General features: G+C 34.1%; 1 protein-coding gene across 2 annotated transcripts in view; it reads left to right on the forward strand.

The window, feature by feature from the left end:
- Positions 1-2,001: 2,001 nt before the first annotated feature.
- LOC117105448 (serine/threonine-protein kinase Nek9-like) overlaps positions 2,002-22,859 on the forward strand; it is a 28,595-nt gene continuing 7,737 nt past the window's right edge. The window contains exons 1-19 of one of the 2 annotated variants that reach the window (XM_033246584.1): positions 2,002-2,197; positions 8,329-8,506; positions 9,465-9,520; positions 9,795-9,865; positions 10,593-10,698; positions 11,346-11,395; positions 11,904-11,985; positions 12,218-12,328; positions 13,009-13,073; positions 13,782-13,890; positions 14,259-14,396; positions 14,811-14,955; positions 15,760-15,960; positions 18,366-18,412; positions 19,075-19,236; positions 19,898-20,006; positions 21,052-21,213; positions 21,907-22,077; positions 22,703-22,841. In XM_033246584.1, the coding sequence (XP_033102475.1) occupies positions 2,036-2,197; positions 8,329-8,506; positions 9,465-9,520; positions 9,795-9,865; positions 10,593-10,698; positions 11,346-11,395; positions 11,904-11,985; positions 12,218-12,328; positions 13,009-13,073; positions 13,782-13,890; positions 14,259-14,396; positions 14,811-14,955; positions 15,760-15,960; positions 18,366-18,412; positions 19,075-19,236; positions 19,898-20,006; positions 21,052-21,213; positions 21,907-22,077; positions 22,703-22,818 (2,241 nt within the window). In that variant the 5' untranslated portion in view covers positions 2,002-2,035 and the 3' untranslated portion in view covers positions 22,819-22,841. Of the gene's footprint in view, positions 2,198-8,328; positions 8,507-9,464; positions 9,521-9,794; positions 9,866-10,592; positions 10,699-11,345; positions 11,396-11,903; positions 11,986-12,217; positions 12,329-13,008; positions 13,074-13,781; positions 13,891-14,258; positions 14,397-14,810; positions 14,956-15,759; positions 15,961-18,365; positions 18,413-19,074; positions 19,237-19,897; positions 20,007-21,051; positions 21,214-21,906; positions 22,078-22,702; positions 22,842-22,859 lie in introns of those variants that run through there. The other variant, XM_033246583.1, reaches the window with a different exon arrangement.

The following is a 22,859-nucleotide window of genomic DNA, read 5'->3' on the forward strand; positions in this document are numbered from 1 at the left end:
TAGAACCAATTACTTCCAGCACAACATCAGATTTTCTGGCCCCAAACTTTGGAACTCGTTACCCTCATACTTGATAAATGCATCTTCCATTAAAATTTTTACTAACCAATTCAAAAAACTCTTAACTTCTGACTACTAATTGTTAACATTTATTCAATCTCCTCCATCTCCACTTGGTTGCTACCTTTCGCGCGGTCTGTCGGTCTGTCTTCGACTTGTTTTGAATTTATTGTTTTTTTTCCCTTTCTGTCCTGTTTTGTCTTTTTGTCTCTTTTGTTAATCTCATTTTTTTTCCCCTCTTATTTCAGGCTGTCCCTCCACAAGATGGATTTTTCTTATCTTCTCGGGTTCTTGCCTTCTTCCTCTCCTGCATCTTCAATTTATTTTAAATCAATTGTAATATATTTGTCTGATTTAAAAAGGAAGTAAATAAATGTTAACTTGAATTGAATTGAACTTGAATTGAATTGAATTGAATTGAATTGAATTGAATTGAAAAATGCTCACTGAAGGCACTCCCGGCGTTCCATAGAAGTTACAGGCGCGGCGCGCGATTTTTTTTTCCGTACGAAACATTTACATGAAACTCCACTCGGGCCGTCTCGGCTGAATCGACCCGAAAATCTCATTGTAGATTCAGGAGGTCAAAAGGTCATCAGCAGATAAACGTCTACAAAACAACTTCTGATAGAACGTCGCTGTCTAATTCTTAAAAATACATTGATGTTACCATGTTAATACCAATGGGTCGTTTAAAATGACATATAATATTTGATTAAGCTGCACGAGTAATGAAAAGTGTTATTTTAACTTGAGTTACATACTATGACCATGGAGAAAATAAATTTTATTTTCTCCATGCTATGACAATTTGAATTTTTTAGTTAGGCCTGGGTTTTGCATAATTACCTAGGCCTACAAGTACTAAAAACGCTTGCTGGGAAAAGCAAAAAGAGTAGGCCTAAGGAAAAGCGCGTTTTTCTTCATCACTGCTCAAATGAAACAGGGTGTCAGTTATTTTCAAATTGGCAGGCTCTTGATTACAAGGCTAGACCAATTACATGTAATGTCGAAATGATTATTATTATTATTATTTTATTAATATTATTATTAATTATTATTACCTGTACGTTAAGGGGAACTCAGACAATGGAGGAATTAGAGAACAATTTAAAAAACGATGTTAAGGGGAAATAACAGAATATATTCCCCTTTGGCTAGTTATTATTTATAGGAGGTTCTTCATTCAAGCCTTAGGCCAAGGTAATTAATGCTGAAATTATTATTATTATTATTACCTGTATCTTAAGGGGAACTTAGACAATGGAGGAATTAGAGAACAATTAAAAAAACGACGTTAAAGGGGAAATAACACAAAAGATATTCCCCTTGGGCGATTATTATTTATAGGCCTATTAAATAGTACGGTATCTGTAGGTTCTTCATTAAAAGACTTAGCCAATGTAATTAATGCTGAAATAATGATTATTATTATTATTATTATTATTATTATTATTATTATTATTATTATTATTATTATTATTATTATTTAACATAATTACATTACAATGATAGTTTAGACAAGTTCAATAACGCCGGAATGGTATATTATTTATTTAATAATATTTAGCTTATGCACTCTATTTTTCATTTCATGCTGCAATTTTGTCCCATTTTTTCCCCAAAAATTTCAGTCCATGAAGCGTGACTGCCGGTGTCAGCCTATGACCACAGGCCTATATAAGGAGGGGCCTATGTAAGTCCTCAGCCTGTAGTTAGGCCTATAGTCTATCCTCTTTCTCTCCAGCCTTTGGTATTACTGCACCTATCTACACTTTATAACAGGAGGTACTCTGTTGTTGTTGTAGACAATATACTAACATTTAATAACATCCAAGAAGGTCACAGTTAGTTACATCCCATAAATCCTGTCTCTTATACACATCTAGATGTGTATAAGAGACAGACCCAAAGGTTGGCAGGCAAATGTTTCGTACGGAAAAAAAAATCGCGTACGGCGCAACCGATAAACAACATGGCGTCCGGTTCATCGTTGATTGGCGCTGATATTGCAGCAACCGAAGGACAAGGCCTAGGCCTAGCAGTTAGCGATAGTTTTCAGCAAGCTCTGTATACACCAATACGTGTACTTGGTAGAGGCGCATTTGGTGAAGCTGTTTTATATAGAAAAACGGAGGTATCCTACCTGACCTACCATAGGCCTAGCCGGCTAGGCTAGAACTGGTAGGCTAGGCCTAGAGATAGGGTCTGGACCCTAGCTAGGCTAAAGCTAGGCCTAGGCCTAGCCCCTAATTAATAATCGCTGGCCTAGTGTAAGGAAGTAGTAGTACGTTGCCTAGATGAGTCTAGTACTTGTAGGACCCTTAGGAGGTCTAACTAGCCACCTATCCTCCTACTTATGTAGGCTAGGACCTGTCCTTGGCCTAGCCTAGGCTTAGACTGAATAAAGGTTAACTTGTACCCATGCCAACGTGTACCCACAACTCATACACAAATATTCTAACTTGTACACAGATTATGGCGAGCCCGTATGTACACAAGTTTTGTCTAAGATTTACCTTTGTATTTCAAACTTCATGCAAAATGTATTGTATTTTGATTTTTGATTTTTTTTATTTTAAAAATGGCAGTCAAAGTCGCTCCCTACAAAGTCGTCCCTAGGCAACTCTCCCCTCCTAACCAAGTCGCCACCTAACCAAGTGGCCCTCCCAACCAAGTCGCCCCTAACCAAGTTGCCCCCTTGGCTAATATTAAATATTAATAACATGTATTATAGAATATGGTTATTAACTAACCATTTATATTCATTATATAATTTACCGACAGAAAAAATAAAACCAAATAAAGTCATCATCAATTTTTCCCCATTTATGGCACTAATTCTGCATATTTTTATCTATATAACAGGGTCATTCCGTGCCAACTCAACAAATGGGATGGCTGGGTACCGTCTCAGATTTTCTTGAAACTCGGATATAATGTGCACCAACATGTCTGAAGAACAAACCCAAAATTTGACTTGCCAATTCCAAGTCGTTTAGAAGTTACGGCCATTTGAAATTTTATGGTCCTACCCCTTTTTAGCTCTCAATTATGACATATTTCTAAAGTTGGATTTTCAATTTAGCCATATCTTCAAATAGAATAAAGATAATTAACTGAAAATTGATATAGATTAACTTTTGGCTGTAGTTAACAGGAATATAACATGACTTTTGGTATACCGGACCCCGTTACGAAAATATTGGTTCGTAAAGACCTAACTTATTTGGTTGCGTAATTTTTCTTCCATTTTTAGACCCCCATTAAAATACCCAAATCAGTTATTAAATGGGTCTTATGCAACAAATTATTAATATATAGTTGGAAATGTTTCACCACAAAAACTTCCGGATTTTTAACTTATCATTTTAGGGGGTAATCGTAGGTCAAAAGGTCATTCGGGACATAAAATGCACAAAAATGCCTCGTATTCATGGTGACCTTTGACCCTGCGGGCAAGTACGCTTGTTAAAACTTGCACCATTAATTAATTTATATATGATGATCAGATGTTTCAAATATCAGCTTGATGTCTTTATCCCTTCATGTTTAAAAAGCGATTTGAAAAGGGGGGTATATTTTTCAATTTGTGACCGTATCAGTGCGTAAATGTGACAAAGTAAGTTTTTGAATAACGATAATATTAAAAATAATCTGCCTAGACCCTTGAAACTTATAATTCTAAAACAACTTTATGTGCTTATTTCAGGCATGCAGTTCGTTAAGGGATACAGTGTTTCATTAGTAAGATATGTGTCCCCCCCCCCCAAAAAAAATGGCCCAAGTGCAAGAATTGGGCAATAAAATTGTATTTCAAATGAGCATAATATTTTCCGTGAAATCTTTCATTCTAGGACAACTTTTTGTATTGATTTCAGTTATGCAGTCTGTTAAAGGGATAAATTGTTTAATTAGTAAGATATTATGCCCCAAAAATAGCCCAAGAATTGTGCATTAAAATTGTGTTACTATTGATTTCAAATGAGCATAATATCTGTGAACTGTCTAAAGCCATGAAACCTTTCATTCTAATCTAAGACAACCTTTTGTGCTGATTGAAGTTATGCAGCCTGTTAAAGGGATGCATTGTTTAATTTAAAGATATTTTGCCCGAAAAATGGCCCAAGAGCAAGATTGTGCAATAAAATTGTGTTTACTATATATTATTGATTTCAAATGAACATGATATCCATGTACTGTCTAGACAGCCATGAAACCCTTTCATTCTAGGACAACTTTTTGTGCTGATTTCAGGTATGTAGTCTGTTAAAGGGAAGCATTGTTTAGTAAGATATTTTGCCTCAAAATAACATTGTGCGACTATATATTGATATACAGTATTTCAAATGAGCATAACATTAATAGTGTACTGTTTAGAACCATGAAACCTTATGTTCTAGTACACATTTGTATGCTTATTTAATTCATGCCATCTGTTAAGGGATAGAGTGGTTAGTTACTATGATAATTTGCACCAAAAAATCAAAATAGATTTAAAGACAAAGATTAGGGACTGGAACCCAGTCTAACTGATAATATTGTGCTCATATTTAAAATATATGTTACTATGCAATTCTTGCACTTGAGCCATTTTACATTGTACTGTCTAGAGCCATGAGAATTTTGCTTCAAAGACAACCTTTTGTGCTTATTTCAGTCATGCACTCTGGTGGTAAGGGACACGATGTTAAATTATTAATATATTGTCCACCAAAAGTGGCTCTTGTGCGAGAATAGTGAAAAAGCACTGTTATTTCACAATTCTGGGGTCGGTACAATATCTTACTAATTAAAGACTGTGTTCCTTACCAGACTACATGACTGAAATAAGCACAAAAGGTTTTCCTAGAATTAAAGGTTTTATGGCTGTAGGCAGTAATACACTGATAATATAGACTTGCCACAAGTCTCTAATTATAGGTTTTCCTAGTTATATAGTTAAGTTTTGGAGAGCGCCACCAGCGACAGTATATATCGAGAAACTTTTATGCGAATTAGAAATCCAAGAAAAAGTATGCTATGAAACGCCAAGCAAATAGGTAATATGGAACGCCATTGGTGTCAAAATAGATCTAAAGACAAAGATTAGGGACTGGAACCCAGTCTAACGGATAATATTGTGCTCATATTTAAAATATATGTTACTATGCAATTCTTGCACTTGAGCCATTTTACATTGTACTGTCTAGAGCCATGAGAATTTTGCTTCAAAGACAACCTTTTGTGCTTATTTCAGTCATGCACTCTGGTGGTAAGGGACACGATGTTAAATTATTAATATATTGGCCACCAAAAGTGTTTTATGCTCATTTAAATTCAATGGCACACAATGTTATTGCTCGATTGTTGTACTTGGGCCATTTTTTGGGGCAAACTATCTTACTAACTAAAGACTGTATCCCTTAACAGACTGTATGAATTAAATAAGTGTACAAATGTGTACTAGAATATAAGGTTACATGGTTCTGAACTGTACACTATCAATGTTATGCTCATTTTAAATATCAAAATAGTCGCACAATGTTATAGTGCAATTCTTGCGCTTTTTCCATTTTTGGGGCAAAATATCTTACTAATTAAACAATGTATCCCTTTAACAGACTGCATAACTGCAATCAGCACAAAAAGTTGTCTTAGAATGAAAGGTTTCATGGCTCTAGACAGTTCACACAGATAATATTATGCTCATTTGAAATCAATAGTAATACAATTTTATTGCGAAATTCTTGCACTTGGGCCATTTTTTGGGGGACATATCTTACTAACGAAACATTATATCCCTTAACAAACTGCATGCCTGAAATACGCATATAAAGTTGTTTTAGAATTATAAGTTTCAAGGGTCTAGGCAGATTATTTTTAATATTATCGTTATTCAAAAATTTAATTTTGTCACATTTACGCACTGATACTGTCACAAATTGAGAAATATACCCCTTTTCAAATCGCTTTTTAAACATGAAGGGATAAATACACCAAGCTGATATTTGGAAAATCTGATCATCATATTATAAATTAATTAATGGTGCAAATTTTAACAACAAGCATACTTGCCCACAGGGTCAAAGTTCACCTGAAAACGAGGCATTTTTGTACATTTTTTGTCCCGAATGACCTTTTGACCTACGATTACCCCCTAAAATGATAAGTTAAAAATCCGGAATTTTTTGTGGTGAAACATTTCTAACTATATATTAATAATTTGTTGCATAAGACCCATTTAATAACTGATTTGGGTATTTTAATGGGGGTCTAAAAATGGAAGAAAAATTATGCAACCAAATAAGTTAGGGTCTTTACGAACAGATATTTTCGTAACGGGGTCCGGTATACCAAAAGTCATGTCATATTCCTGTTCTACAGCCAAATGTTAGTCTAGATATCAATTTTCAGTTAATTATCTTTATTCTGTTTGAAGATATGGCTAATTGAAAATGCAACTTTAGAAATATGTCATAATTGAGAGCTAAAAAGGGGTATGACCCTAAAATTTCAAATGGCCGTAACTTCTAAACGACTTGGAATTGGCAAGTCAAATTTAAAGTTTGTTCTTCAGACATGTTGGTGCACATTATATCCGAGTTTCAAGAAAATCTGAGACGGTACCCAGCCATGATTTTCTGAAAATTTGTTAAGTTGGCACGGAATGACCCAATAGTATGGTATGTGATTAGTTATTTAAAACGGCACTTTTGCCATGGAATACGCTCTCCCTGTCAGATGAACGGAAAAAATAGGCCTACGTTTGTCATTACCCTTTGTATGCCGCCAATTCATGAATATACGCTTACTACATTACATAAGTGGATCATATAAGATATGCCACTGGGTTTTTTGGGACTGTTGGTGGTAGTAAACAAGCAGGCCTAATGACCGAGAGTAATTGTTGCCTGTGTTTTTAATTAATATGATATATTAATGAAGGTGCAATTTTCTTTATTGTAATTCATAATTAATTTTTTGGTTTGAGAATTTTTGCCGGCCATCTAAGAAGTGCCATAGTCATACAATGTGGTACCAGCCCGAACCATGATGGGGTTGAGATGGCAGTCTGGACCCTCCATTTAAAAGTGACTTGCTGTACAGGGCCCCCTCTATTTTGAATTCCACTTACTATTGAAGAGTAAATCGCTAGATTGTCTCAAATTCGGACAATGAATGTGCTATAATAATAATAATAGATGGATTTCTTTAAAATGAAATGAGCTATTTATGCTGATATAAAAACAATATTTTTATGAGATTAAGATAAAAAAAAAGTTAAGATTTTGCAGATGATTGAGGACTTGAACAACACAAGTATTTAGGATTCTACGCATCTATTTTTCGAGAGATTTTTCTAAATTTGAATTAGTTTTTTTATCGTTTGCAAATAAATTACATTTAAAAATGGCAATTAATTAAGTATAGTTGATTAAAGATCTACCGTAAAGAGGCGAGTTTGTAAGGGGAGAGCTTGTCGAGGGGTAGAGATTGCAAGGGGAGGGTTTGCTAGGGAGCAAGTTGACTGGCATCTGCATCCACTTCATTGGGTGATGGTGACATATAAAGCCATTTACCATTAGCAAACGGAAGCAGAGATACCTTACCGTAACCCTAGCCACATCCAATTAATAAATGCTGAGTCTGGCCTAGCCTCCTCTATAGCTAAGCTCTAGACCTGTTTAGGCTAGGCTAGGCCTATTAATGATAGAAACCAACAAATAATATGCTATGAAGCAACAGTGCTGTGAATGATTTAACAAATATAAAAGTTTTGAGATTAATTAAATAATTGAAAATATACTGATTACATGTAATATAAAATATGTCCAGGTATTAAAAAACAAAATAGGCCTTTGTTAGAAATAGCACTGTAGATATTAATCTGACATGCTGATGTTGTAGTGCATTAAGATACCAAGACGGAAGTTTAAGGTTTAGGCCAGCTCCACCAATCAACACCTCAGAATAATGTAAAGTCTTTAAAGCAATATCTACAGCCTAAAAATAATTGATTGAACAAATAAAATATATTAATAATAAATAATATTAATAATTCTTTATTTATATAGTTACAGACTATAGAGTCTGGCCTAGCCTCCTCGCTAAGCTCTTGACCTGTTTAGGTCTATATAGTTATATATTTAACAAGCCAGCTTTTTTTTAGTTGTACTGTATTAGTAGGACTAGGCCAATGGCAAGAAAGGGTCATCACTTGTGAATTAAAGTTGAATAAAAAATAAAATTAACTCAAGTTGTGGACCCATGTGTTTTTTTTTTCAGGATAACTGTTTGGTTGTGTGGAAGGAGGTAAACTTAAAGCGATGTCCATTAAAAGAACGACATGGTGCTCAAAATGAAATAGACATCCTCTCAATGTTAAATCATGCGAACATTATTACATACTATAATCACTTTTTAGATGAAGATACGCTCTTCATTGAAATGGAGTATGCCAATGGTAATTATAATATTCAAGTTTTCTAGACATTCTAATTTATTAATTGGTGTAGATTATGTTGAGTTTAGTATTATTACGGCTATATTTGGTCATTTTTGAACACATAATGATGGAATAAAGATGAGTGTCAAGTGAGCATGAAGCTCTTGGTACCTATCAAAAGCTAGGTGGACTGAATTTGGCCTAAAGCCCGTTTTCCATTAGGCGAATTTATTCACACAAATCCAAAATGTTGTCACATTTCTATCGGAGTTTTTCGCTTCAGCGAAATTGGTAGTTTGAACTGTTTCTACTTTTTGCGAAGCAAAAAATGTGTGCAACCAATCAGAGCTCAGGAACCGAATCAACGCCTTCAATACGCACGAATAAATTTGCCTTGTGGAAAACCAGCTTGATGCCCTGTCCACACTATGAAGTTTTAACTGTGATGTTCCGATATATGGGAATGATGATGTCATATAATGCTCATATTTGGGAAAACCATTTGTATCTGTTACATAGTGTAGACAGAACATTACTGGTGATACAACCTGTAGATTTAAACCAAGACCATGATCTCAAGGGTGCACTTTTACATTTTTATATACCATGATGAATAAAAGGTGTAGCCGTGTTGGTCTGCTATTATAGAGCAATATAAGAAATGTCAACAACACTTTTAAGACTACAGTAACTATAAAATTTATTAGCTGTAGCTTTCATCCACAGTGTCTCCAGATGAAGTTCACTCTGTGGACTAATACATTCTATGGTTAGTCTTAAAAGTGCTGTTGTCATTTCGTATACTAACCATAAATCATAGTAATTAACCAATAAATAAATGTTGTGTATGTTTGTATTTTAATGAAATGAAAATGTTCCCACCAGAAATCTCCTTTTTTGGACAATAAAAAACCTTGAAATCTTGTTATTCTTTAATTTGTTATGTTTATATTGGTTTCTTTCCTTTAATTTTCAGGTGGAACACTTTATGAAAAGATTAATAAACAAAATGGGCAACTGCTTGCTGAAGAAGTGAGTAAATGCAATATACTTTACTTGATAGAATATGCTTGACTTATGCTATAATACCTGGTGCTTTAGTATTGACCTTATTATTGTAGTTTATTTAATATTATTATACTGTAATGAGATACAGCTTTAAATCATAGCCCTAATGTCAAAATTAACTTGTCATTTATGCATGTTTAACTGAAATATTCATAATTCACTGTCTTGTGATTACCTTATATTTTATATATGTGATGCTTGTGAATATTTTATAATGTACTCTACTTTTTTCTTTCAGCTTGTCATATGGTACTTCTTTCAGCTTTCATCTGCTTTGTGCCACTTACACGAATATGCCATCTTGCACAGGTAAAAAATACTTTTTTTGTCTGAACATTGTATGTCATTGGCGAGGAAACCAAGATTCCAGTATTTAATCATTTAGAACAACTTGATAGTTTTAGCTTGGCTTTACATTTCAATGTGTTTGGCTTTCTGCTGAAAATTTTAACGGGAAAACATTTCAGATCAATCAATTAAATGAGTCTATGCGTTCACATAAAATTTCTGGCAGCAGATCTTTGTAGTAAAACGTCTGTAAATTTGTTGATCTGTAACTTATTGAAAGATTTGATAACTTAGGCCTGTAGTTCTATTTATTAAATGACTAATTCAAAGTTATATTTTCACTTTTAGCATTTTTGCAGATTTTTGATTTTGCAGATGATGGTGTCTTATAATTGGTTGACTAAAGGAATCAAGTGGGTGGTTCTTCTAATCTGCTCAATCCCTTGTACGCATGAATCGACATACATGATTTATTGACTTAATTAACTTTAAAAATTCTCACTATATCTGGTCTCAACAAATATGGAGATTTTAAAATTTCCCAAACCTACCAATTCATTCTTGGTACCCTTGAAAATAATACTATCCATTCCAGTGCATATATAGGTGCTCTAGCCCCATTGTCTTCCCTATCGTTTTTCTGTTGTTAGGAGAGAAATTGTTACTGCCCTTTGAAATATTCGTATCATGAATCTGTTTTCTAAATGAAAAAAAAAAAAAAATGTTGTATAATTCATTTTTAATGAAGAGATATCAAGACTCTGAACATCTTTCTCACCAAATCTGGTCTCATCAAATTAGGAGATTTTGGAATTTCCAAACTCCTTGATACGGAGAATGAAATGGCTGAATCAGTAAGTACCATTGTGGTGTTTCATCATCTATAATGTAAGCATGATAGTTCCAATCATATCTATAAATTCTCATTGTATTGCATACAAAGAAACTACTAACACTGTATGCACATTATTGAATACAAGATTTTTTCTACTCACTAGTGTATTTAAAGGCCAGCCTTCATTTTGGCCACAGTTTTGTGACATGATTGGATGAATTATGCAACCCTAGAATGAACAATTCGCACAGACTGCCACTGACAAACAGCATGCGACGTTGTTTCAGGCAGGTGCTTATTCAGAGCACAGATGAATTCATTGTAGATAGTCAGTCGACGCAGTGCACTATAAATAGTTATGCATACGCAGATTTGGCCAAATTGCTTCCTAGAATACATGCGATGAGGAGAACTTAACGTTCCTGCATGCGCAGATGATTTATAGTGACATCATTACATTCTACCATCGTCATGCACTCGTAAGCTCCCTAAATGTCAGTGGTTGAACATGTTTTTAAAAAAGAGGCCAATATTTCCATTAGTTTTTTTACCCAATGCCTTCAAAATTGTATGTGAATCATTTTTAAATATCGCTTGAGCATGCAGTGCATTAAACACACAAGTTCAGACTGATGAGAAGTAAATCTATATTACATTATTTTGCAGGTAGTGGGAACTCCATATTATATGTCACCTGAGCTTTGTAAAGGGCAACAGTGAGTTTATCTGATAGACCATCGATCTTGCATGCAATTATAAGTTTGGTAGCTGACATTGATCTTTCTTTGCCTTTTGAAAATGACAATGATTATGCTAAATGTACTTGTAGTTAACCTTAATCGTACAAATTGGAATAATTCTAGAAAATATGTCATTCCAGAACTGCTAAATAATTACATAATAGCTGGAATGTTTTCAAAAATGAATCTATTTGAATTGTATTCCATTTGTTTCAATTATTCTTTGTTTGTTAACTATTTAAGTGTGTTACATTTCTGTTCATTACCCTTAATAATGGAATTTTAGCCTCAGCTATACGATAGCTTAGTAATCCATATTTATATTCATTGTTGGACTGCCCTATTTAAGCTTTGATTTCTGGAAATAAGCCCCTCTTCTTCCATATTATTTGTATTATTATTGTTCTGAAAGAAAATAAAGAGAAATAAATATTGTTTTGAATTGATTTATGGTTTAATAAATACTGTATATTCCTTATTTTAGATACAATGCTAAGAGTGATATTTGGGCAATGGGATGTGTACTGTATGAGCTGCTTACTCTCAAGAAAACATTTGACGCTTCGGTGAGAAATGTTTATCTTCAATTGTATGCATAAGAGGGTATAATAGATTACTCTAGCTCTAAATTCACTGTTGATATTACAATATTTTACAAAAATAAAAAGATGGTGCGAAATTCTTGCAAGTGATTTGGGTGTGAATCGAACCAACAACCTCCGGCTAACTAGTCTGGTATCATAACCACTGGACCAACAACTTTGTTAATTGCAGAATTTTTATGATTTTTGTTTGTAGAATGCCTTGAAGTTAGTCTGGGGAATTGTGAAGAACGATGTCAACATTGAAGAAATCAGCTCAGAATATACTGACACCATGAAAACGCTAGTCAGCAAACTTCTAGAAAAGGTATCAAAATAAGTCACAGCTTATCATGTTTTTACATAAGCAGATTATCTCCAACATTAACCTTATGCAGCTGTATAACATCACATTAAGAAACATATTTTCAAGTGTGCATGGATATTGAGTACCACGGTCGTGTCGTCACCATGCCAGTTGGAGCCTTCTGTCACCAACCAAATGTTGGTTACTGTTCATTACGCCTGAATGACTTCATAGGCTTTCTGGAATGCATTTTAAAATCTAATATTTAACCATCAAAATGTACTAAAAACACAGAAGCTCGCATTATATAATCGAACACACATTTAATCATCAATTAAAATTTAAAAAGGAATACTAAGATACAACATCTTAATAATTACATTAGAAATTGGATCAATGGTTTGTCTGTGGAAAAAATGGCATCCGGTTGAACGCATATTGCAACAATAGCAATGGAGTAGTATCACATGGAATCATGACGTAACACTGTAGTACTCTTTGTCAAGGCTGTTATTCAAACAATGGTGTAGCTTATCATCACAGTGAATTAGTGATGAACATTAAAGAGGATGTATACACTTTTAACAAACATAAGCCTAGGATAATTTGCATGCCTGAAGTTAATTTTAACCAGTCTATAAACACAATGTAATACAATTTTAGAAAGCATTTGAATTCATTGTTTTTTAATCTTTTTATAGGAACCTGAGAAAAGACCATCTGCAGAAGAAATACTGGACTTTCCAATTTTAAAAACCCTTGGAAAGTAAGAGTTCATTATTATTATTCAATCATAACCTTTGTAATGTACTGATGATATGTTTATTAACTACCATATAAAGAATATAAAAGATTGTAAGTTAACTTTCAGAATTATTTTTTAGCTTCTAAAAGTCATCTTTGTCAGCCGTTTGAATTTGGTGGTTTACTGACACGTCACTATTGATATTAGTGTGATGACGTAAAGGCTATTGTATATGGATCCGCAATCTTGGTTTAATGGTGGTGCTGTCATTGTAATTTCTTGTGCTTCTTTTATTTTCCTTTTAAAATTAATTAGTCTCTTCAGTTAGAACTTTATTTATTCCAATTAATGTTAGGTCCAGTGATTTTGCAATGTTCTGCTACTGCTGAAATTATTTCTATGTGTTGATTTAAATGTTCTGTGACACATGTATATCTAATAATGTTGCCATTTCTCCCTTAAGTTTACTTTTTGTGGGGCTTTCTGCATCCACTTGGGATAATTGTTTGCCGGTAACACTTTGTGTATGTGGGTAGTTTCTCTAATTTTGTCTTCTTCCCTTATAATGTTCTCAGCTTGGTATAATAAAGAGAGTAACACTGATCTTTTGTGTTCTAGGTGATGGTTCGATTGGAAATTTAAATATTGGTCAGTATGTGTGTTTGTTTTGTTAAGAACATGTTGTGGAGTAAATTAAAATATTTTTTGTGCATTTATATATTTTTCTAGAGAAATGGAGGCAAAAGTATGGGAATTGAACAAATCTGCTCGTAAAGCTAGGCTCGAGAGTTCCTCATCAAATGAAGCCACGCCAATTGTAACTTCGAAGACTAGTGAGGTTAGTAGTGATATAAAAGTGTAAACATTCTGATCTCCTCTTCCAGTGATTGGCTCTTGTGCTGCAGACATAGAGGAGTGGAGCGGTAGCTTGGTGTCCGCTTAAGTTACCCTCCAATCCCATGGTTTTTGGTACTAATTTGTTAAGATTTTTGTGTTACTCTACTCACTAAGGATGATCACTGAGGCAATGTGTGCCTGGCTTTAGATTACACAGTATCATTTTTATCTTGAAAGTGGCACACAATTTTCGATCATCATTGTCATCAAAAAAATTAAATTAAATTTTAAAACAATTAAAATCACTTTAAAAAATCAATCAAATTAAAAAAATTATAATTACCATGTGTTTTGTATAATTGGTTACAGGTGTACTACTGGGGAGGGGGAAGACTGACCCCTCATAAGCTTGACCTCTTCAAGGCTGGTAATAGCGCTGTACAGGTAGCCTGTGGGCACAACCACTTTGCTGTAGTTACCGTCGAGAACGAACTGTACACTTGGATGGTAAGGATAGTAATAGTGATGATGAGGATGATGTTAATAAATATAACTGATGATAAAGTGTTGAAAAAAAAAAATAAAAAATAATAATAATAATAATAATGATCGATCCTTTGTCATCAGGTTGTTCTAGCTCTTTTCTTCCTGTGGAGAATGTATTCAATTTTTGAATAAAACGTTACACAATGAATGAATGATAAAGTGTAAATTTACAGATGCATTGATTATGTTCCAATTAATAAATATACTGACAAATAAAGGAAGGGCCAAGATTCTCAACATTCTTTGGTCATTTTTGGGAATGAAGATTGAACATCATGGCTCTTTCTTATTTATTTATTGAAAATAGTTTATAAATTACATATTGTTACATATTTAATATTATTAATATTATTTTTATCATTTATCAATGTCAAGAACACCCAGGGAGGACAGGCATCAGTAGCACTGTTGGGCCACGGGGATAAAGCAGCATACAAAGCACCCAAGAAGGTTGATGCCTTCCATGGAATGGCAGTCGTTAGTGTCTCCTGCGGAGAAGAGTTCACAGCTTGTGTCACAGGTCAGTACAAAAGGTTGTCTGAATCTGACTACAGCCTCCCATTAACTGTTCGGCCGTCCCGAGGCAAAACAACGTAACTGACATTTTTGTCGATTTTGAGATAATATCATTTGGGAGTATATTAAACACGTCTGAATGACCTGGGAAAATGTCTGGTCTCAATAATGAGTAGTTTCGGAGATAGCACCACCTATTTTTAAGCACAAAACTTAAAAGCTAGTGATTTTCCATGGCAAAACAATGTAACTACAAGATTACGCGGCAAAACAACGTATCTGCGATGAAGATACGTTGTTTTGCCACGGAATGGCTTATCAAAAAATTATCTTGTTCGGATGAAGTTTGGCAAGGCAAAATCAAATAGTTGTTGGTTTTTTTATATCAATATCTTAACAGCGATATATGAACAAGCTGGGTAATGCATATGATTGCCCCAAACGTGATATATTCAAAAAATATGTTGCACTTGCAACATACAGAGCCTGACATGTTTCCGAGGCAAAACAACGTATCTGTAATTATCGCTAATATTCTTTGCAATAAACAAACGGTTGTAATTAAAATTTTACATATAATCACAAAGTCTATAGATGTATAATCCTGAAAAATTTCAAAACGCTACGACAATTTATTGCAAAGTTACAAACATACAAAATTTAACTCTGTTTTTCTCCAAAAGTGAAAATTTCAAGTTACAATGATTTGCCACGGAACGGTCTTGTTAATTGCAGCTATTGTATTGCATATAATTTTTACATTAAATAATTGTTTTTCTTGATTTCATGATTTGTTGGTTTTATTCAGATGATGGAGATGTTTATACATTTGGCTTAGATTATTATGGATGCATTGGCTGTGATATTCAATATGGAGATGAAGTCTCGTACCCTGTGCTTGTAGATTTCTTCCGCGGTAATCCAGTCCAACAGATATCTTGCGGTGACAGCCATGTTGTGGCTCTGACTAAAAAGGGAGAGGTCTACTCATGGGGTTGTGGAGAATTTGGTAAGTAGAATATGTTCAAATGATTGTATATTTCTCACAGTTCTTCTTTGGAATGTTATATGAGCCCATGTGTAATTTAGTTCTTCGGAATGTTATATGAGCCCATGTGTAATTTAGAATACATTAATGTACAGTAGTTAAATTCATATAGTGCTTTATACTGAAGCGCTCGATCCATGGAATATCGTCAGAGTTCATATGCGTCCTTAAATTCCTTGAATTTCCTGGAAAAACAAATGAGCATATTTCAGTACTGGAAAGTCCTTGAAATTTATGATTGTCCTTGAACATCCTGGAAATTTGATCATTTACCATTTATCCAGTACAGCAGGTTGCCAGTGACAGTCAATTAAATGAGAAACGTTCCCACAATTAGGTTCCCACAATACTCTTGGGAGAAGCAGGTCATGTATTTGTACGCCGCCAATTCAGGAATGTTATCGAAGACAATTCTAAAGAATGTCAAATGCTGAAAGTGGCCGACTGGCTGGCAGTGATTCAGACAAACTTCTGCAATTCAGTGATTGGAGTTGTTTTTATTTTAGTAAAGTGGTACTTTCTTATAATTTCGTATATTAATTATGTTTGCATGTAATTTTAATTCAGACATTGATAAACATAATCATTAACTTTGTTGATATCTGCTATGGTGTTTTTATTTGCTTTGTGTTGTGTGTTATAAACAGTAATAGTAAACTTAAACTTCAGTTTAACAGGTCTCGTCGCATGTGCTCAACCCTGTGAATTCGCTTGAGTATTTCATCACTCTCCAGACATGCGTATATAGTAGATTATAAAGTGTACGTAGGCCCACAGCATTATAAATGTCCAAATACAGAGATAAGATTAATAACTAATTCCTAATAATAATAGACCTAATATTAATAATAATAGGCCCAATAGTAATGAATAATGATAAATAATAATAATACAGTAGTATGATGATGTGTAGAGAACTATAGAGCATACGACTAATTAAATTAATTAATAATACAGTACATCATTAGTTTATACAAGTTTAAACATGTACATGTATACACCTAAATATATATGAAATAAAATATGTCTCTGCAACGTACACCCATCGAAGAACACTTTCTGTATATCTATATATGTCAACTATGCCACAGCTGTTATCATTTGATGAACTACAATCGTGGACAGGTGTGTACTCGACCCCATGGCGCCACAGAAGAACCGAGTTATTCTGGCTCGCCGGTAAAACAAAAGACACTGACACATTTAAGCAATAAGATAAGACCATTGTTGTACGTGCACATTTGTGTGCCAAAGAGAGTATTCTACTCCAGTTCAGTCCTGCCTTACTTTACACTGGTACTTTCCTATACTTGTGGGAACTCATTTGAATTTCCCAAGAGTGTGAGAAAAAGAGACAGATCCATCGCCTCCAAATTAGAGTTGGATAAAATTTGTTATACACTCAACTAACATGCATTTAAAATTAGTATAGCATAGGCCTACGTATTTGTAGTAAATCCTAAAATCGCCTATATTTTACTGTTAAGCAGTATGTGTCCTTGAAATTTGGAAAATTTGACCTGGAATTGTCCTGGAAATTTGCTTTTACTGTAGCTTATACAGTAACATCCTTCTCCCCGAAAGGTCACTTCGTGTCTGAGCTACCTGGTATATTTGTGCCACTCACTCTTGCCTGCCTCGCAACAGGCACTTTTTTCAAAAGATATATTGTGTTCTTTATTGTGCATGAGCAATTGGGTACACTGGGCCTATGATTTATGGCCCATTATCTGAAAACCATAGACGAGAGTGCCGCTCGAACCAGTGCCCATATTATTACTGTAGTTTGTGGCATTATTTTATTTGTGCCAAAAATACAAGCTACATGGATGAAATTTTCATATGTCATAGTTATATATGTTCAAAATCGACAAAACAATAAAAGAAATATTGATTATTTTATTTTTAATCGATTATTAAAGTCATTTTCGTCTTATCTCTTCTGATATTTGAAGCGCAATAGGCCAAGAAATGGAAGTTTCATTACACGACACTACAGTTTGTTAATTGCCTGATGGGTGCTGACAGCAATATAGTACTACAGCAAGTCGTCCCAGGAGTTGGAACAAGAGAAAAACTCATGTTTAAGAATATATGCAATCCATTCGACTGTCTTAATTTTACTTTTAGGCAACTATAATGTTTACTAAAATTTGCTGTAATGATTATTTACCAAAAATTATTCCATTCATTCAAACAATTGCAAAACGTTCAATAAAGTTAGTGTAGCGTCACCGAGTGGTAAACAGAAAATTCATAGGCCTGTTCGAGGCCCTTCATACCGACGGCGGCGGTGTCACCATACTCTATACAAAACATTCACTCAGTACTTGTAGTAATTCCTGGCTTGTTTTACAATATTCTAGGTCGTCTTGGTCTTGGAGATGAAGAAGACTATGCCAGTCCTCAAAAGGTGAATATTTTTTCTCAGTGGATTGGCATTGTTATACTGGCGCTGGTTCCAGCTGCTCTTCGCCCAGGGTTCTGTTGGTAAGAGCAAGTTTGCTTGGATAAAGACTTAAAATGGAGGTCCAGTGTACACATTTGGCTTGTGTGCACTTTAAAGAACCCATTGCATCAACAGTAGGGGTGATGATATAGTTCATTTCAGCCCCTTGTCGTTGTGGAACAATGTGAACATGTAGCTTCTATAAGTGCCTAGGTAGTCACTGCCCACTTCATATGCAATTCACCACAACATGACATTGCGAGTTATGGGTAATTCTTCTACCTTTAACTTTATATATTAAAATAAGTAAAACATAAAAATATATATACGATATGTTAAAAGACATTAAAAATCATAGATAAAAATAATAAAAGAGATCCTAATGTAAAAATGACAATCATTAAACCAGTATAAAATGCATATCAAAAAATAGATCTGAAATATAATCAGAAAAAATATAAAAGAAACTGGGTAAAATGTATAGTTCAACATGTTTGATATTTTATCTCTGTGCTTTGCTGTTGAAAATTCTTATAGAACTTGGTATGAAAAAAGTATGATATCGTTCAATTCTAGTATTAATTGTCTTTATGTTATCATTGGTTGTGGTGTTATTTTCATTATAGGTACCAATAAGGGGTGGTCGATTGATTAAGGCAATATGTGCAGGATCAGATGGGACATTTTTTCTGACAGTTAATGGACGTTTGTTAGCTTGTGGAAGTAATGAACACAATAAACTAGGTTTTAACACTGTCACTGCTGGCTTAAGGAAGAGACAAGTTAAGGTAAGAGAAGAAAAAATTTCATATCAATTTTATTCATTGCTCAAGTGATCAAGGGCTAATATGGGGATAATATTCACATGAACATTACAAACTACAGTATTATTAAGTGAATGAAAAAAATTAATAAAAGAAAGGTGCAAAGTATAAGCATTTAAAAACAACCACAGATAAGTACCCCTAGGCAGTGAAGTTAAGTATTAAGTTTTACCAGTCAATTACCAGTCAATGACAGCCAAGTATACTCTTGCAAAAGACAGCAAAATTCAATAAGTATTTGGTTAGAGCTTTTAGGGATCTTTAGGTACTGACTGTCATACAGCAGTGTTAGTTGGGACATTTTTGCTATTGGAACTTACATCTCAAGAGGCAGATTAATATTAATTGTGATGTTGTGATGATAAAAATAGGATTAATGCCAAAAACGTTTTAAAAAAAAGTCAGGTGATGTAGGGAAGGGCATATTGGCTTTGCGTCAAATAAAAGTTGAGAATATTATATATTGTGAAGGAAGGACATAAATTTTTTTTTGTTGGGAAAGTGTTAGGAGTGTTGATAATAATAGAAATTGTAATAAGTCTTAATCTCTGTACAATATTATTATGCTCATAGTGTACTTCAAAATACTTACAAAGATTATAAATGAATTTTCCTTCTACTCTAGGAGTGCTATGATATTCCATGCCAATATTTTGCAAGCATCGTTAAACCTTTGACTCGATACCATGTGGAACGAGTGTCTGCCGGTCAGACACATTCAGCTGTAATTGATGGTATGTCAAACTAACAAACCTATGTCTGTGTGTTCAATGGTTAACAGAATTAGATAGCAGATTTAAAGGGTCAACAAAATTAGTATGTCAACAGAAGTAGATATCTCATAAAAATTAGACAATCTTTAAAATTTATAGTCATCAAAATTTACATTCATTCACAATACAAGTAGAAAGAATAATGCATTTGGTGGTTATAAAGTTCCTATTTGTATGTTTACTGTGACAAATACTTTTGATTTGTCTGTATCATCATCATCATGCCCATATATGGGTTGATATGACATCATGCCCATTATTATTATGGAAAAATTGCAGGCATTTGACAAAGGAAGTTAATAGTGTGGTACAAATAGCATGTTCAGTATGTAATGAAAACAACTTACACTATTTACACTATTAGTATGGTAGCCTGGGTTCTAGACCCTAATTTTGGGTTATTTACTCTTTATTGTGCTTAGTGCACGCCATACCTGATTCATTTGGCGTCCCATACTCAATTTCTTTTTTTTTCGGATTAGGGCCTGGGCAAACACTGCCTGATCATTCATGCATACGATTTAACACATCAAATTTGATGTGTGATATTGTATGCATGACTGACTTTGCAAGTCACATGATTGGCGATGTCTCGACAGCTAAGCTAGATAGGGTCTATTCTATATATTTTAGGTTCGTTTTATTAGGGAGACTATTGTATGCATGACTGACTTTGCAAGTCACATGATTGGCGATGTCTCGACAGCTAAGCTAGATAGGGTCTATTCTATATATTTTAGGTTCGTTTTATTAGGGAGACTATTTTTTAGCCATGCCTAACTAGTCAACGGTAGACGTGACTCAGTTTCTGTACACGTTCGTAGCTTTGAAAATGTGAGCATAGTGATTGTTTGAAATTGTTTATTTTCGGTCCGCCCATTTATCCAAATACGGAATACAAGATTACATCCTTTTTTTCGCATCCGAGTACCAGCATGCAATGTTTTACAAGTCCCTTATTCTGTCTCAGTATTGAGTACAATGCAGTAATTTATTTTTCTTTCAGAATTTGGTCGTTTGATTACGTTTGGGAGTAACAGGTATGGACAGTTGGGGGTCGGTGACTTTAAGAAAAGGTCAACTATTTGTGAAATCACACGCAGACTCGGTGGTAAAATGGTTGAGAAGGTCAGCTGTGGCAATGAGTTTACAGTTGTATCAACATCTGGTACGATAGATATTATTTATAGGCCTATCAGCTACATATTTTGGGGTTTTTTTTGTTTTTAGTTGTCAATACATAATGCCATCAATGTTTAATGAATAAACAATTGGCCAATGAAATCCCTTAAAGAATACCTTGAATGCTGTGTGATACAGAATATAAAATGTAATTACACATAGGGAAAGTCATATTAAATATAGTGAAACCCCATTGAATTGTCTCTCCAACAAGCTGACATACCAGTCAATACGTTTTATAAAACACCTAAATAGATCCCTGTCATTTGATTGGTGGATTTTGTATCATGTGACATAGGTTATTTACCCCATTTCGTCATCATGGAAATTCAGTTCTTCCGTGAATTTTTATTTCCATTAGTGCATTTTCTTTCCACCCATTTTTTCCATTTGACTCGGATCCGCCTCGTCTAATGGAACAGTTAATCTTTCAACTCATGAAAATAATCTTCCCATTGCACTCATAAACATTCATTATTTGTAAATTAATCTTCAGCAAATGTGTATAAACATAAGTGATATAACACAGCCAATGAATGATAGAAAGCTCAGGATTATAGTGTGATAAATATTTTAAATAAAAAAGAAAATTACATTACAAAAATACTTTCCACCTCTATAAAACAAATTTGCGATATTTATTACATAATAATACTCATGGTTTACATTTCCTTTCTAGATAATCATATTTATTCATTTGGAAATGCAAATAGTGGACGTTTAGGTGTTAACATTGATGGCACCTCAACTCAAAGAAACAACTCAATTCCATCACCTAGACCCATTTTTGGAACTTTGAAAGTTGTGCCAGATATGTTTTGCCAACATTGGCATACAATAATGATAGTCGGTGAGTATATAATTTATTAGGCTACAAAGAAAAATGTGACAAAGGTTCAGTAGTTAGGAAATAATACACTCAGGACAATTACAGAAAGGGAATAGCACCATTAGAACCAGATAACAGAATGCATATGAGATCTCAGCGGTCCCAAGTTGGAAGAACTTCTGGGAGGTTGATCAAATGAGCTTTCTTAACACATCTAATTATATTTTGCTGTGAGTGGTTATACCCATTTTCAGCTGACTTACTTTCGAAAACTGATATAGTAGCAAAAACTACTGATCTCCACTATAGCTGGATTGCTCATTAGCTGTTATAGTAGAGATCAGTAATCAAAAACATGCAAATAACCTAAACTTGTGGAAGATTGGATAGTTTTGCTTGAGGAAGAGCAAAAGGCCTTACTGAATTCCTGGCGATTCCTGTGACTCACGGGAGACTTGGGACCCCTAAATAAGACCTTTATGTGGAAAATGGTAACCATTGCTAGGAAATAATCTCAATAATGAATTGCATTCTACTGCCCGCTAAGTGTTCAGGTGGATTTAGTTCAGCCTGTGAACCAATAATGCCCCCTGAATGCCTTTACGAAATGTTATTCTCAAATACATTTATTTCTTTACCAATGTAGAAAAGGTTCTAAATTCTAAAACATTGAGAACGCATAGATCAATCAGCCATGAGTCCCTTGCAAGTAAAAGTGAGTTATATTTTTTTCAATATTTTATAGATGCCTCTGACTTTTAGAGTTAACTGTCTCAGGTACCACCATTAAGTCCCATTCATCC

Source organism: Anneissia japonica, unplaced genomic scaffold (genome assembly GCF_011630105.1).
Source record: "Anneissia japonica isolate Jap-2015-1 unplaced genomic scaffold, ASM1163010v1 scaffold1128_len1000024_cov185, whole genome shotgun sequence".
Taxonomy (NCBI): Eukaryota; Metazoa; Echinodermata; class Crinoidea; order Comatulida; family Comatulidae; genus Anneissia; species Anneissia japonica.